The following is an 18,011-nucleotide window of genomic DNA, read 5'->3' as shown; positions in this document are numbered from 1 at the left end:
TCTTCATTCATTTATAAATATATAAAAGTATTAAAATAGTCATTTATTAATGATTAAAAATAAAATTATACTTTGATTTTGATCATATATTTTAGTTTGCACAAAATAGTGATTTGAAATATAAAATTTTAAAAATGAATTTGTACATTGATTTATCAAATAATTAAATACTTATTTATGAATTTTTAAATAGTAATTTATAAAATACTAAAAATAAATTTGTAGTTTTATTTTGATGATATATTTTAGTTTGCTAGATTAATCATTTAAGGTTAATTTAAATGTTTTTATTATATTTTTTAAAATATACTATATTTAATAATACAATAGGATTTTAGAAGATTTATTAGTAAATTTGTTAGTTAGTTTTTGAGTAATAGAATGAAAAAAAATTGTTATGAAATATGAAACTCGAATGTTATTTGAACGATGACATTAATTGATATTAATGTGAAAATTTGTAGATTATGGTTAGAACCAGAAGTCCTTCCTAATCCATAAAATATATCAACCATAAATCATAAACCGTAAAACATATCAACCCTAAAACCTAATTCATAAACCCTAAAATAAGTCAATCCTAAATCCTAAACCTCGTAAATCACAAACCCCCTAAACCCTAAACCTTGTAAACCATAAACCCCATAAATAATTCTTCCTTTTATGTTTGGTAAACCTGCCTTTTTTCTAATCTAAATATTTCTACAACTCATGAATACATAACAAAAATAATTATATGAACGTCCATTCAAAAACATGTTAATTGCTGCATTACATGCATTATTCATGTTGTGACAACTATGTAAGTTACAAACATTGTCCAAACAATAACAAAAGGTTCAATCTTATCATAAATCAACATATTATGTGGTCAACCTCATGAAATTGGTATACTGGTGCATTCTACTAATATAAGGAGTAGGTCACTGTTTTGCTTGATAATGACAATGTGTTGACCATAACAAAGTTGTTCACGGCAAGGGAACCATCTCTTAAAAATACATGTTATATAGACAAATACACATTCAAACATTCATAACACATGTTATAATAAAAAATTAACAACCAGGATGGTCATTGTTATACCTTAACAAAATGATTGGCATACACATGACCAATACATATAATGTGATGTACATAACTATCTCTCGGTGGTTGATTTCTAAGAGGAAAAAATGTCATGCTTTGTTGGAGAGAAAGAGAAGCAAGGATGACGTTATACCTTGATGCAATCACATAACCTATATCAGTTATATTCATCTTCTTATTCATGGTAACTTGCACGTAACAATTTTAATTAGGATTATTTACAAAAAAATTTATCCATGAATACATAACAAAAAAACTAATATACAATAGATAATCCATCAACAAGTAGAGACCGCTTTAACTCCTCATATTTGTCTATGTCACCAAGCAAATGTATATACTCATCAAATGGTTAAGAACCAAAGACCATGAATCTTCACCCATACCTAATAAGCCAGCAATTGCACGATATCCAAAATTACCATCAACTTAGACATCGACAATGTTTTCAATGAAATCATGAATGCATGAATGAAATTGATCCAACATTGGCATATTCCTCTTTGGTTTTGGTTGTTCAGATGATGATGCACAACATTTCATTAAAGAATTGTTATTTTGCACATAATGTAATGCATCCACATAATCCCAGTAAGATGAATCAGGCTTCATTGATCTTTGTTGTTTGATCATCTGTTTCTTTTGAGCACCTTTTGTTTTGACCTTTTCAGGAAGAGCACACATAGAATTTTGATCATGGTAGACAATTTTCTGAAGTTTACTCTTTAGAGTCACTTTTCCACATACATCAAGCTCTTCAAACTGCTTGGATATGACATCCATCTCTTCGGTTATGCTGACTTCGGGCTTAGATAAACCTTGGTCTGAAAAACATAGCCTCTGTCAAAACATATGGATTGTGTCAACTGATATGCTACCAAGAAAATATCTAACTAGCTCACATGTACATGGAAGATCATGAGTAGTTCTCATTATACATCCACAATGATAACTATCAATGCCAACATAATTTACACACTCAAACTCAACAATAATCTAGTTTAACGCATACCTTGATACCATGCTAATTAGTCTCTTGTATAAGGTAACTTTAAAAACATATTTGACCATATGTGTGCTTGTCTCAAAAGATGCCTTAATTTTAGTGTGTTGTAGAGTGATCATGTTGTTCATGACCTCCTAAACACTACATAGGTCTCCAAGACTATTTTACAGTAGTTTTTTTAAGGCCCAATGTGCAGACTCAATTCTGCATTTGAAAAACAAAAACAAGTAAACACAAACAATTATTTTTATCCATTGATGTGTTGTTATTAAAACCAATATACATTTACAATGTTCTGTTTTCTAGATGCATCACCTTATTCTTCCAGGCTTTAACAAATCTTTGCTTGTGGGGAATCAACCATGTTTGTTTGACATAGTCAACAAACATTGACCATGGTGAGCAAGCAATTTCAAACTTCATAAGGCAGTCATCGAACTCTTGCTCAGAAGGACTATCCACCAAACTCTCATATGCTTCCATGACATAATTTTATGCATTTTTTTTATCTACAATGGTTTTACATTTCGCCTTCACATTCTTATCAATTTGAAACCGACACAACAAGTTAGTTGTCTCAGGGAAAACAATTTTCACTGCATTCATCAATGTTGAATCTCTACCAGTAACAATAACTCGAGGCATTGTATCACGTCTCAAAAAATATACCTCGAAACTGTTCTATAGCCCAAACAACATTGTTTATACGTTCTCCCTCTAAATAGGCAAATGTAGTTGAAAATGTCATCCCAGTAGGTGTCACACCACCAATGTCAAGTAAAGGCAGCCTGCATCTGTTTGTTTTGTAGGTATTATCTATGAGAAATATCAAATTACAGACATTGGTTAATTTCACTGCATTTGGATAACTCTCAAATACATCATGTACAACATCATCATCTTTTAGTCTATGCCGATGATATACTGATCGCGTTCAAGAAGCTTCATTAGTTGTTGCATTTCACTATTACTGCCTCTTATAGAATAACAGTGTACATATCTTGCATTGCATTCTTGCTTCATTGTTAAACAACTATCGACATTGTGCTCCTTCAAAGTGAGAAGAATATTCCTTGGTTTGACCATTGACTTTGTCATATCATCAATAATAATCTTCTCATCCTCAGTCAATCGATCAACATATGAATATCCAACAAATGACTTAGCCAATGCATGATTATGACTCCCACATATTGACTTCACCATCCATCCTCACCTCCCAACACTGGTTTTGCTTGTAACTTAAAAAGACACCCACATTTTCTATTATCAGTCACTATTCGTACTAAATCTTTCTTGTATGTCCTATATTTTTCACTCTTCTCACAACCAATTAAAACATATGAGGTCCTTTCTCTCTTTCCAGTATATGTGTCTGACCTCATTATCATCGCTACAAAACTGATATCATACGCAACAGAGCAAGCCTAATGCAAAACGTCATCACGGGTAGCAAACACCTACAAAAAGGATAATACATATTTAGTCTTCAAGGGACATTCATTTACTTACTTTAACAAAATACAAAGTCAATATATGAGAAATATTGAAGACATCAAAACAATCAATATTTTTAAACACACCAGGTTCCTCTCTATTGTCTTCACTTATATTAACTTCTTCAGAGATTATGTTATCATATCTCCAATGATCTTTGTCCATCTTAATAAAATATTAAAAAAATCAATGACAAACTAACAACACCTAAAAAAAACCCATACATAATTGTAATTATTTACAAATAAGTTATTTATTTTAAAAAACTTCTATGTTGAAACTTATTTTAGAATCTTTTACACTAGATAGGTATGTCGATATATCAATTAATATGTTTTTTAATATATACTATCACATGATTTTATTATTATTTTTTATTGCATATACTAATATATTACATTGAGATTGATAAGCATATATATGAAATTTTATATCTAAAATTTCATATTTTATACACTTGCATAAACTACTTAATGTAATAATATTTACACATATATATTAAAAATATAACTAAATTTATAAAAAAAACATTCAAAATAATTTTTTTTAGGTTATACGGATTGAGAATCCGTATAACTTATACAGATTGTCAATCTGTATGTTTATTACGGATTTTCACAAATCCAACTTCAAATCGTAAATGGAAAAAACTTACCTCCTTCATTGTTGCACCGCGACGATAATCATGAACTGTGAACTAACTGTGCATCTCCACCAAACCAACCACGAAGGAGGAGCTCACCCAAAACGGAGAATGATGTATGAAGAGAAAAAACACAATGAACCAAAGAAGAAGAAGAAATAAACATGGATAAGGTTGGAATTTTAAAAATTATGTTGGGTGTAGGATAATTTTTGTTGAGTGTAGAAGAAAAACCTTTAGAGTGTGTTTGGATGAGGGAATTTAAAATTCTGAGAAATTTTAAATTCAAAGAATTTCAAATACTTCAATTGAAATTCTTTTATTTTCAAAATTTTGTGTTTAGATAAAAAAAATTAAAATTGTGAGAGAGAAAGAAAATGAATGCAAAGAGAAGAGAATATATGATTGGTATGCTTCCAAAGAGAATAATATTGATGCGGCATGAGAAGTTGCAAGGGAATCGGGACACAATAGCATACACCACCACACCGATCACATCATTCAGTCAACAACAACACAAGACATGGCCTAGGCCCTCCGCGCCGGTGAGTACCTCCGCTGAGTGATAATCAACGCTCCTTTGACTGACAAGTGCAGTTCTACATGTCCTCCTACGCTTGCACCCAATCGACGCTCTATGAGCTGATACAATATTTCTTGAAGAAGAGGATCATCGGTGTGAGGAAAGAGTCGCAAGTTCGAGAATAGGATTTCGGGAGCTTTCAGGTGGAAGAAAGGACGAAGGTTATAAAAGAGATACGCGAATGTTTTGGAAGGTTCTTCTATCAAGAAGAAAATTTTAATTTCTCACATTTTAGAAGAAAATTAAAATTTCACATTTTTAGTTGTTTAAAAATCTGCTTTAAAATTATAAAAATTTAAATTCTTCATAAAAAAAATACATTCAAATAATGAATTTTAGATTAAAACAATTTAAATTCTCTGATAAAACACACTCTTAATTTTGTTAAAGAGCACATTAGAAATTATTTTTTTAAAAAAGTAATAAAATGCTTTTTTTACAAGGAAAATAAAAGTGTAGGCAAATATATCAGAAAAACATAAATGACTTATTTTACTGAAAAGGGCACACTTTTTTTTTAAAAAAAAAACTTTAAACAAACATGTCATTGTAGATGTTTTACAAAAAATTTAACTTCTAGAATTTCAAAATTATTTTAAATAGAAAATACCAATACTTTAAAGACTTTAAATAAAGAAATCAATGACAAAATTCAATTTATTTTATTTTAAAAACTGAGAAACACAATTAACTAAAAAACTGAGAATTTAAAATCACACTATTTAATTAAAAAGATTAAAAATATAACCAAACCATCCATTTTATATAAGAACTGATTTTTATTATATAGTAATACTAATATGATTAATGTAATAATATAATACATACTTGCTAAAACCCTCCGAGTATTGTTCCTGTGTTGAAGTGGGAAGAAGCTAAAACCCTTTCCATGGTGTTGCTGCATCTACATCATCGTAGCTAGCTGAGAGCCAAATCATGGCGGGTCCCATTCTTCGTTCTCTCTGGTCCTCCACCAGGAAATCCTTCTCCTCCTCCTTCTCTTCTTCTTCGTCTCCCTCTGCTCCGTTTTCCCACTCGCGCTTCTTCTCACGCACCTTCGCCGCCGCTCCCGCCGCCGCCACCACCGCCACCACCGCCTCCTCCCTCGACCCCAGCCACCTCCGAAATGTGGCGGTGATCGCCCATGTCGACCACGGCAAGACCACCCTCATGGACCGCCTCCTCCGCCAGTGCGGCGCCGACCTCCCCCACGAGCGCGCCATGGACTCCATCTCGCTCGAGCGCGAGCGCGGCATCACCATCTCTTCCAAGGTCCCTGCCCTAATTTCCAGTTTTTCACCGTCTCCGGTTCGTTTTCAATCGAATCGGATCTTCGAGAATGCAAAAGCGTTAACGGTGCTTGAATTTTTCAGGTCACGTCTGTTTCGTGGAAGGAGAATGAGCTGAACATGGTTGATACTCCCGGACACGCTGATTTTGGTGGTGAGGTGAGGTTTTTCATCAAATTTGTTCCAATTAGTCAGGAACTAATAAGAGAAGAAAAAAAAAAAATGTGTTTTTCCATAAGCTGAGCTAAAATTAGCTTATGCACAAGTTAAAAATCATCTTTTAGAGAAACTATATCAGAGAACTTTTACAAATTAGCTTCTGCATAAAGCTAATTTTAGCTTATGAAGAAGTTCATTTCATTTATTTATTCTTATTTTCTTGTCCTACAAGTGCTTTTTGAAAAGTACATCTAGAGAAGTTTATTAAACTGGCCCTATAACATGTTTGATTGCAAATTGGAAAGTTTTTCTTTTATTTGAAAAAATGTTAAAATTTGCCTTTTGTTTTTTGTGTTTTGTCGTTGTGGATTTTGAAGTAATTAAGTGATTATTAATTCATGGAAACTGTATACTAGTTGTAGTGATTGATTTCTGGCTACTCTTCTCATCTTTTGTGTTTGGCTGAAGAGTAGGTTGAGCGTGTTGTTGGTATGGTTGAGGGAGCGATTTTGGTTGTTGATGCTGGTGAAGGTCCACTTGCACAGACGAAATTTGTTCTTGCAAAGGCCTTGAAGTACGGGTTGCGGCCTATTCTTCTTTTAAACAAAGTAGACCGTCCTGCAGGTAGTCATCACATGATTCTCTGCCCATTACATGAAATAGAATTGGCTTAATTGTACTTTTGGTCTCTTTACTATTATCATTTCTTGAATTTAGTTCCCCCATTTTTTTTCCTGCGAATTTGGTTTCCCGGTATTTTAATCGTGCAATTTTGATTCATCCATTAATTTGACATTCAATTTAACGGAAATGATGGTGTGGCAGTAGAGTGCTGATGTGGATGTGCTTACGTGAATGTGCATTAGAGTGATAGTTACTAGTTAGCATTTCAGTTAAATATTGAATGTCAAGTTAATGGATGAATAAACATTGCACAATTAAATAATGGAGGATCAAATTCAGGAAAAAAATGAGGGAGGGGGACCAAATTTGAGAAATGACGATAATAGGAAGACCAATTAAGCCAATAAAATTTATGTTGATGGTTAGGTATTTCTTATTTCCATCTATTGATTGGGTACTTTTGTAGTTGTGAGTTAGGACCTAATTCATGTAATTTTTATTTCTTTATACAGTTAGTGAGGAGACATGTGATGAAGTTGAGAGCCTGGTGTTTGATCTATTTGCCAACCTTGGTGCTACTGGTACAGCAATTGAAATATCTGATAGTTATATTTATGCTTGATTATTTTGTAATGTAAACTCCATTATCTGAAATTTTTTTATTATTTTATTTGTGTGTATAGAGGAGCAACTAGACTTTCCTGTTCTTTATGCTTCTGCTAAAGAAGGATGGGCGTCTACCACATTTACCAAGGATCCTCCTGCTGATGCCAGAAATATGTCACAGTTGCTTGATGCCGTTGTAAGACATGTTCCACCACCAAATGCAAGCATTGATGCACCTTTCCAAATGCTGGTTGGTATTTAAAATTTCAATGAGTTTATTATTACATGTCTCTTGTCTGAGAAGTTTCCTTGTGGGCAAGTTCTGTTATTGATGCAGTGTTTCTTTTCTTTTGTTTCCAATGCACTTTTCCCTTTGATGAAATGCAAATTTTATTGAGGATTCAGATGACTCAATTCTATTTACTATTGTGTACATTATTAGTGGTCCCTGTTCATTACTTGGAAAATTTACTTCTTTATCCAAATAATACAAGTCACAATCAATTGTAGGAGCCCACGAGTTAAAATCATAATAGCTCTAGGAAGCTCTGGTTTCATTTTCTTTCTCTTGTATTCTCTTTGAATTATTGGTTTTTCCTTGTACTTCTTTTGCATGTATACTTGGGATTAGTGAAATACCATGCTTAATAGTGCTTATCAGGTTTCAATGATGGAAAAAGATTTCTATCTTGGGCGAATTTTGACCGGACGCATATACTCTGGGATTGTTCGTGTTGGTGACAGGGTTCATGGATTACGTAATAAAGATTCTGGGGCTGAAAAGATTGAAGATGGAAAGGTTTGTACTTTGTAGGTCTATGAACTTTATTGCAGATGGATAGACTGGTACTATGGTTGGTAAATGATAACAACTAAGGCTGTATTTTATTTGGCATTCCATCACGTTGAACGCCAATCCAATGTGAGAGGAGCATTGGGCTCAACATGCATTGGAAAGTGAGATTTTGCTGAACCAAACACTCACTAAATGGATTTGGTAATTTTTCAGCTAGGGGGTGTTTGGTTGACAGAAAGTTTTTACTTTTCCAAGAATCTTAAAGCAGGAAATGATTCTCATGTTTGGTATGCAATTAATTAAAAAAGATTGCCAGGAAATTATGCTTCCCGGGAATCAATTTTACCCCGAGTGGAGGGAAAATTTTAGTTACGTATTTTACATGAATCTTTAATTCTCAGGAAACATATTAAGACTAACCAAACGTATTTTACACATTCCCATGAATCAACTTTCCCCGGAATCATGTTTCCTGGGTATGAAAATAACTTCTCCCCTACCAAATGCCCCATGATGTGTAATTTATTAATTTACCTTATAATCATCACTCTTACTTTTTCCCTTTCTTCGGTGTATTCCCTAGAACATGGTCTTGGTATATATTTTAAAAGTTTATGTCTATGTTATCCATGATTAGAATATTTGACATAATGAACTTATGAATATCAACAATATTTTAAGCATTAGTGAATAATTTTTTCATTTATTCTTAGTAGGGTGTCTTTTATTGCTACTTGTGTCATACTTAGTTCCTTATTACTGGTTTAGAGTAACTTGCATAAGCAAGTAGCCCTTTTATGTATAATATTTCATCCAAACATTATTAACATTGAATTGTACCAGAATAGCAGGGGAATCAACCATAAAGCCATCATTGATATCAGTGGTGGCGGATCTTGCCAATATATGTTGAGGGGGCCAAATATGTTAAATACATATACTTAAAATTATTTATAGTATCATACATAAAAAATTCATATACTTGTTAAAGGAAGAAAAAAAATTTAGGGGGACCATGGCTGCACCCCGCTCCAACCAAGCTCTGCCACTTATTTTGATATCAACATTTACAGTTACAGTGTCTGTGAAAAGGCTAATGATTTTCATGTCTAGATATCAATCATGTCCTTTATCAACTGTTTTTGGAAGAGGGTCTGTGAGTTTTAAACATGTGAAGCGGATATATATATTTTTTGTTCTTCTGCAGATTATGTATTCTATGCCCTAGGCAATGCTTAAAGATATACCCACGTCAATCATTTAGTTATATTGTAGTGGAAATGATAAGTAGTTCCCGAAAATACTAATTATCTACAAATGCCTATCTGAACTGAAATGTTGAAGTGCTTAGTGTAGTTTGTTAATTAGTAATTGCCTTATGAGATTAAGATATTGTGGCCTTCTACTGGCAGCTCTAATTTTATATGGTTTTTCATTTTTTAGGTGGTGAAACTGATGAAAAAGAAGGGTACAAACATGGTTCTAACTGATTGTGCTGGAGCTGGTGATATAATATCAATTGCTGGCCTGTCAAGTCCAGCAATAGGCCATACAGTTGCAACTGTGGAGGTATTTAATTTATCTTTACATTTATATGGCTTGGCTCCTTATTTTTAGGGCCATTTAACTTGTAGAAAATTTCCATTTGGTCATTTGCTGTGGCCTTTACATCTTTTTAAAATATTTTTAAGCCAATAAATAGATAAACATAAATTGATTAGTATATTTATAAAATTTATTTATACTTAATTTGTATTAAAAGTACTCTTAGATAACCTAACCTAATTGTACAAATTCAAAGTTTTAATTATGCATTTACTTTGATATGTAACTGGGGTAAATGTTTTTATGTCCCAGGTTATGTCTGCTTTGCCCACAGTTGAATTGGACCCTCCTACAATTTCCATGACTTTTGGTGTAAACGACTCCCCATTGGCTGGTCGTGATGGCTCTCATGTAATTGGTGTTTGTTTTGTTTTACTTTTACTTTCTTTTGCCTCCTTCATTTGCTTGTGTAAAAAACATTGGGTTGGGTATGCTTCTCAAATCCCAGTTCAGAACTACCCTTTTGTTGTCTTTGAAGGTTCATTCTCTAGTTTTTGCATAAACAGTTTTTTATGTTTTTACTTATTGGTTATCTTATAGAGTAAATAGACTAATATTGAACTTTTTGTAGTTGACTGGGGGGAGAATTGGTGACCGATTGATGGCTGAAGCTGAAACCAACCTCGCCATAAATGTGCTTCCAGGCTTATCAGAATCATTTGAAGTTCAGGGAAGAGGAGAGCTACAGCTGGGTTTGTTCCTGTTTCTTTGAAATTGCATGATCTGATGATCCTCACTGTTATTATATGCATATAAAAACCCCATGATTTGCTGTGCTTACACAGCTGATTATGGCATCTTTATTAACAGGTATTTTAATTGAGAATATGAGACGTGAAGGGTTTGAGTTATCTGTCTCACCACCCAAAGTAATGTGAGTTTTCAAGGACTGAACAAGGCTCCAAATATTTTGTCTCATTATCAGTTTTTACACAATGTGGTTTTGCTTGCCTAGTGCTACATATGGATGTGGCATGCTATTTAAATATTGAGGAAATGTTTTAATGGAAACTTTGTATGCATTATTTCATGTTTTAATGGAAGCTTGAATTTTTAAACTCCCAAGAAAACTTAAGCTATTTGGTGGAGGCTTGGGTTATGTATCTCCAACATGCTCCCTCTAGCAAGAGCTCTTTGGGCTTGAATAATGAGTCATGACCAATACACGTGTCCATTTACCGTATACTGAACTCAGTTTATATGTAAAAAATATAGACTACAAGAATTTAATACTTGAGTGCTTGGTCATAGAAGTCTAGTATCACATTAGACTTCTTTGAAATCATAGAAGTCTAATGTGATAAAAAAACTAACCTAATACTCCTATTTACAAAAACACTAAACTATTATAGGTCTTGTATAAGTCTGCTACATAACAATGATAACATAACATATTAATAAGACTCCTGAAACTATATGATTCTAATAACAAATGCAGAAGTTCATGAATAACATCCAATAAGCAGTGTCTCTGAGCATAGGTTTCGAAGGCATGTCATTTATTTTTGCATTATGTGCATTCATTCTGTATGAAACTTTCTTGTCTAATTGATCTTGAAAGGTCTACCCATTTAAAATGTTTGATCTGGCAAATTTTTTTATAATGTTTGGTGGTTCAATATTTCTGATTTTGAAATGATATATTATGCATTTTTTGAGTTTGAGCTCACTTACCTTTTTCATTTTCTTTTTTTCTTTTTATACTGGTTTATTGAACGTTTCTATGGATTTATTAGGTATAAAACTGAAAACGGTCAGAAGCTTGAGCCCGTAGAAGAAGTTACAATTGAGGTAATTCCACTTGTCCTTCATAGTATGCTTGTTCAAGAGTTTGGACTTCTAACATCATAATGGATCTATTCCAGGTAAATGATGAGCATGTTGGCTTGATAATGGAGGCCTTGTCTCATAGACGAGCAGAGGTTACAGACATGGGTCCTGTCTCAGGAACTGTTGGTCGAACTAGATTGTGTTTGACTTGTCCATCAAGGTTAGCTTGGTTATCTTTCTCTTGTATTGAACTTATCTCTTTGATTTGTTTCCCTCCCAGCACTTAAATGTTATTAATGTTGATATTGTATTATCATAGGTAAATATATAACTATTTAATGGGAATACTATAGATGCATGTTTTTGAAGAAATCGCATTAAGTTATTTGTTTCTTATTATCCTTTGCCTGTTTTGGAGGGTGATGATAACCTCTTTCCATCCTAGTGGTAGTGGCTTTCTAAAATAACCTTTCTCCTAGACAATCAAGAAAGAGAAACAAGAGAATAATCTCTAAGTGCCCTTTCAATTTATTGACATCAGTTTAACACTCAATTATAATTTTTATATAGTTTTTATATCTCTCAAAAATAGCTTTTGGTAGCGTGATTGAATCCAGAAGGCATAACTCACTAATACATAATCCAGATTTCTGGTTGCTTCCGTACTGTGGTTGGATCCCAGAGATATAATTTCTTTGGCATTATGGTTCTAGTGAAATCTGATCTTATGAAGCATGCAAGGAATTTAGTAACTTCCTTAATGCTGTTTGTTCAGGGGGCTGGTTGGGTACAGGAGCGTGTTCAGCAGTGACACACGTGGAACTGGATTCATGCATCGTGCTTTCCATGGTATGTGTTCTCTGCTTAAAATTAATATCTTTTTCTTCCAACTGGCATGTAATGATATGCCAATTTTCAATTTGTTTGCTATATGTTCTGCAAATCATGTTTAATTGCCCCCATGAGATTTTATGTTAGCAGGGCTTTGTTGTTTCTTATTTTACCATCCACAGTTTGTTTGAGCCTTTCCCTCTTGCAATGCAGCATAGTTTATCGTCTGATGTCTTTTTTAAGTATTTTATTTTTTATAATTGCATTTTATTGTAATGTTGCAGCATATGAAAATTTTCGAGGCCCTCTTGGCAATGTCAGGAAAGGAGTACTGGTATGTTTGGTGGTTGTTATTCTTACTTAAAAGGGTTTAAAAATAATTAAATTACACTGAGTTACTACCTACTCACATGATATACTTCTGTGTTTCAAATTATTAAACTTGTATTGAGTGTGGTTCTATTTCTTGTGGAATGCTGTTTGCTTAATTGAACAGGTGTCAATGGGTTTTGGTACAATCACAGCTCATGCACTGATGAGCTTAGAAGCTCGAGGGACTCTTTTTGTAACTCCTGGAATGGAGGTTAGAACTTCACATCTATTTCTTTTTCATGTACTATACCTAATGACTCCCTTCTGGTTCTTCAACACTTTTAATCTGAAGTTCTTGTAAAGCAAATATAATATGCTGCTCATGTCTCCATTGCAATTTTCATTCTTTTAATGATCCTCAATACCTTATTCCCCTAAAAAAAGGTCTCTGTTACCTCTTTGCGTACTGTTTTGCACTTTTGCCTACTATGGGTTGATGATGAGTTCATTGTACACATTTATTCAAGATGAATTTCTGACAGCAAGCACTGTGTCCACATGTTTTTCTTGCTTATATTAGTTATAATTTATCTGAATGAGGAATTATATGATATTATAATATTTATTCACTACATTGCATTAATGGCTCGAGTCCATCTAGTTTGAAAGTTTTCCTGCATTGCCTTTTATTCGTCTAGGGAGTTTGGGACTCCTGAAGATAAATTGAGTATTTTACTGTAAGATAATTTTTTGCTATCAATCGAGTGATGATTATTCTTCCCAAAAACACGTGGGTATTTTATTCCTAAATTGTGGCGAAACACTTTGACAGGATTGAGGCTTAAATTTAATAACTTAACGATGTGCATCTAGTTTTTTTGCTTCTATTACATATATAAGCTTATGCTGTCTATAATACTTGTATTGATTTTTGGTTTCCAGGCGTATGATGGAATGATAGTTGGAGAACATTCACGGGATACAGATCTTGATGTAAGAAATATTCTTAGCTTGAATCAAATTGTTATATCAAAGTTGGTGACTCACTGACGAAGACTGATATTTCAGGTTAATCCTGTGAGGGCTAAAGAACTTACAAATATCCGTGCTGCTACCAAAGATGATAATGTGAAGCTGACTCCCCCGCGCCTTGTATGTATTTATCCGACAAAATTATGCTCTTACATTTTCCTCGTTTTAGAATGAGAATTCTTATAACTACATAACCAAGTAGGGTTCATGATTTTTATGCATTCATGCATATGATTATTCAGCAATTAGTTGTATGATTCATCATTTGATTAGACCTAGTTATGAGTTAACATGCCCTAATATTTTTAAGGTTAAATTATTCAATTGGTTCTAAAATATTTGGGAATATTCAAGTAGGTCTCTAAACTAAAATAGTAGGTCCCTGGGATTAGTTTTATTTTTTTGTTTTTTATGCATTTCACTGGGACTAGTTTATGACGACTAAAAACCATTAGAAAATGACAATTTATGGTGGTTTTAAAAATCAGACAGAATCAAAGAAAAAATTACATGATCAAGGATCCAATTAAAAAAAAGTTTAGGGACCCTACTTGAAAATTCTCAAATAGTTCATATGGACCAGCTGAGTAATTTAACCCATTTTTTTTAAATATCAGGTTTATTTCTGTATGAGTATATTACAACTGCTTTCTCACTTCAAAATTCAATTAAATATTTTACTGACTGAACACTGAAAATATTTTCTTAATTTTCTTTATCACATCGCATGGTTTTCAAATATGGAAACTAATGAAGCATGGAATAATTTTGAAGTGTGATATCAAATGGTGAAATATCAAACCATCAATATTCAATGCACTCTGTCCTTTGGTTTCTTGGATTCCACCGTGCATTTATGGCAAAATCTCTCAAGGAAACCTAGCTAATTGTATGTTTTAGACCTGGCATCACTGTGGCTGTATGAAATATTTAGTACGTAATTAAAAAACAGCTAGTGGAAAGCGGCAATATTGTGATAGTCCTTGGGCTTAACTTAACATGTATCATATTTACTTACAAATGATGGTGGTTTGGTTGCAGATGACACTTGAAGAAGCTATAGGGTATGTAGCTTCGGATGAGCTTATTGAGGTAAGTTTCTGCATGCAATTTATTATCATTGTACAAAATATTTCCGATACCTTTTGATGAAAAAGGACCTACGGGTGCTTCATTTCCCAGTGCTCGTCAATCCCATTCCTATTCCCAATCCTAGTGGTGGGGGATTGGAGTAATACACATGCGATTATAAGTTTGAATCTTAATGAGATCACTATACACTAAAAAAAGTCTCATTCCCAAAACACTATAAAAATTTATCTGTATTTTCTTGTTTTGATTCTTTTAAGTTTTAACATAGATATATGCTGCATTGATAGCACTTACAACTGACTTATATAGCTGATATTCGTTTGGCCACAATAATATTTCTTGATTGATCTCACTGTTGCATTTCTCGTACATTTTCTTTTGTTCTCATGAAGGTTACTCCAAAATCCATCCGTTTGAGGAAGAAATACCTTGATGTTAACAAGCGTAAAGCCATGAGTAAAAGGCCAAAGGAATGAAGAGGACAAAGCCAGGAGTTTATCCTCGATTAAATTTTGTAAAATTAATTTAATCAGTGTATGGTATATAGTCATTTCAAGCAATTTTTTTCTTACCAAATTCTGCCATAATTCAAGTAGCAGAAAGAAATATTCTTTGGTAGTGGTAAGGCAACTCAATTTTGTATTTTCTAAAGAGTGATTAATAATTAGCAATGGAACAAGTTGCTCATTTTGATGTAATATCAAAAAACGTTTGGTGAAAAGATTAAAACTATAACTACTCTGAAAGGGCATTTCATTTGAGCACGAGTTAATGGTTTACTTTGACATTTCCTAAAGCAATCTTTGCGTTGTCTCAAAAATAAAAAATTACTAGTCCTTGTGGTCGGCTTGATGCTATGGGTTTGATATATGTCAAAATCACCTTTCTCCAAGTCTAAAATGTCTCCTTGAGGGTGTGTTTGGTTGAGTGGAATGAGATGGAAAAAAAATAAAAAAATAAATGACTTAAAGTAGAGAGATAAAGAGGTGGGACTTGCATAAATTTTTTAAAATTTTTATTCCTTTCTTTCCTATTTGAACACCATCAAATCAACCCTAAAACAAAAATGAATTTCTTTATTGATTTGTGTTTTTTTCTCGACTTTTGTATGAAAATCATTTGTGTCAATAGTTTGTGTTATGTATTCATTGGTCACATAAATCAACTTCCAAATTTCAATATTAACTATAGCAGCCAGGTTAGAAATTCAGAATCATGTTACTCTATACGCATCCTTTAGGGCATTTGGTTGAGAGAAGAAATAGATAGGAAAAGTAGGTAGATGCGAAAAGAAAAAAAAAAAGAGAAATAGGAAAAAAAATAAAGGTTTTTTATAGAAAAAAATAAAGTGAAAATGAATGAAAAATATTTGAATTAAAATGGTTTGGTATGTAAAAAAAAAATAAAGAAAATTATGATGAAAATACTTTTAATCCCTTGCATCTGTGTGGATGATTTTTTGGGCTTTAATTTCAAGCGGAAGACAACACGGTAGCTTTGTGTCAACGATGCAAATTTTTATTGCTTTCTTATCGGTTAAAAGGTGATTCACTCTGGGGTGTTGTTAGGTGCACCCAACACTATTGCTGGTGCACCCAGCATTTTACTTGAATGGTCAAAAATGTCCTTGGGCTAATTTTAAAAAGAAAAAGCCCACCCAGCAACACCCTTTTCTTCTTTTTCCGCGAATGCTTTTTCTTCTTCTTCCGCGAATGCTTCTTCTTCTTCTGCGAACGCTTCTTCTTCTTCTCCGCTGGTGCTCTCCTCTAGGCTTCATCTTCTCGAGCTTTCGGTGCCATTGACGACCTGCATTGGTGCATTTTGTTGCTGCTCCGCCGTCGAGGTAAGTTTATTCCTTATTCCTCCATTTCCTTTGGTGGTTTTTGATGATTTACAGATGTAGGGTAGACGACGTAGGTAGTTGTTCATATGGATGTAATTCATCCGTATTTAGGATTGAATTGGTAACGTTCATACGGATGAACTTCTTTCATATGAAGAACACTTCATTCGTATGAAGAAAACTTCATCTGTATGAGTCATACGGATGAACTTCAATTGTATGAGTCATACGAAAGAAGTTCATCCGTATGATTCATCCAGATATTGTTTGTCAGTTAGCTTAAGGGTATTGTATATTCTGGTTTTTAGCGTTGCAAAATCACAAGCGTTAGGTACTTGAATGGGTACTGGAGTGGAAGTTTGAAAGTAAACACCACTATCGTTGTGAATAATCGATCCATTTGGAAAAATAAAACCCAATGTGGAGTTCACAATCGTCTGACTGCTAGTTTCTCCCAAAAATGTCATACTTTGTTCTAAAAATTGGGTTGAGAGAGAATGTGTGATTTTTTAGAGTGTTGTTGTGTCTCATATATATAGATGGTTTTCACTAATATTGCTTCACTTTTAGAAGAATAGAGACGCGTGCAGATGCTTTGTGTTTGTGTTTCCAACTAAACCAATGTGGTGTCAAGCTGTATCGTGCATCAGAATGTGTTGTCAAGTCTGTCAATGTCGTGTCACGCTCAAACTTTAATACGCATGCATTTGACAATGTGTTATCAATTATGACAACGATGTATCATACATACGTGATCGAAAGTCATATTTAACTAAATAGCAATCAATAACTTCAACGAATCAAACAAGACAACAATATAGAGGCAGAGGCAGAGGTTGGTGTTGTTCGCTGAGCCTGAGTGGATGAAGCCATTTCTTTGTTATCATACGAACCATGAACTATTTTATTAACAAATCACAAAAATGATTTTCAATGTCAATCAATTGTACAATATTAGGCCCTCCACAACAAATTTTATCACATAATTAATAAAATTAGATAAACACATGTCAAAGTCCATAACAACCATGCATGTTCAGTCTTCATTTATGTCGACATAGTCTCTTTTGAACATCATGAAGCTTATGTACTTCTGCATTCTACTAATATATGGAGCTGACCACTGCTTTGCCTGAGGATGAGAATTCCTAGACCATAACAATGCTAGAGGCGATAAAGGACAACGGTCTTTCAAATAAACCTGTTGTACGTGAACAAACATTATTAACTCAAA

The 18,011-nt window shown here is 33.3% G+C and overlaps 1 protein-coding gene across 1 annotated transcript; it reads left to right on the top strand.

Annotated features, from left to right (window-relative positions):
• Positions 1-5,754: 5,754 nt before the first annotated feature.
• On the top strand, positions 5,755-15,424 carry LOC114378212 (GTP-binding protein TypA/BipA homolog). The gene is made up of 19 exons (XM_028336765.1): positions 5,755-6,090; positions 6,192-6,266; positions 6,740-6,890; positions 7,403-7,471; positions 7,574-7,746; positions 8,158-8,295; positions 9,736-9,861; positions 10,150-10,248; positions 10,469-10,589; positions 10,708-10,771; positions 11,634-11,688; positions 11,763-11,887; positions 12,443-12,516; positions 12,783-12,832; positions 12,995-13,081; positions 13,753-13,803; positions 13,879-13,962; positions 14,884-14,934; positions 15,327-15,424. Exons 1-19 carry the CDS (start codon positions 5,755-5,757, stop codon positions 15,408-15,410), a joined length of 2,013 nt encoding a protein of 670 aa, XP_028192566.1. The 3' UTR covers positions 15,411-15,424.
• Positions 15,425-18,011: the final 2,587 nt, after the last annotated feature.

This window comes from Glycine soja, chromosome 12, assembly GCF_004193775.1.
Source record: "Glycine soja cultivar W05 chromosome 12, ASM419377v2, whole genome shotgun sequence".
Taxonomy (NCBI): domain Eukaryota; kingdom Viridiplantae; phylum Streptophyta; class Magnoliopsida; order Fabales; family Fabaceae; genus Glycine; species Glycine soja.
This window is presented reverse-complemented; position numbering and strand designations above follow the sequence as displayed.

What these genes read in the sequence shown, in the direction of transcription:
- LOC114378212 (XM_028336765.1), top strand. Translation starts at nt 5,755, where the DNA reads ATGGCGGGTCCCATTCTTCGTTCTCTCTGGTCCTCCACCAGGAAATCC. An exon ending in ATACAGTTGCAACTGTGGAG is followed by an intron (nt 9,862 to 10,149) that starts GTATTTAATTTA and finishes TTTATGTCCCAG; the next exon opens with GTTATGTCTGCTTTGCCCAC. An exon ending in ATGTCAGGAAAGGAGTACTG is followed by an intron (nt 12,833 to 12,994) that starts GTATGTTTGGTG and finishes TTAATTGAACAG; the next exon opens with GTGTCAATGGGTTTTGGTAC.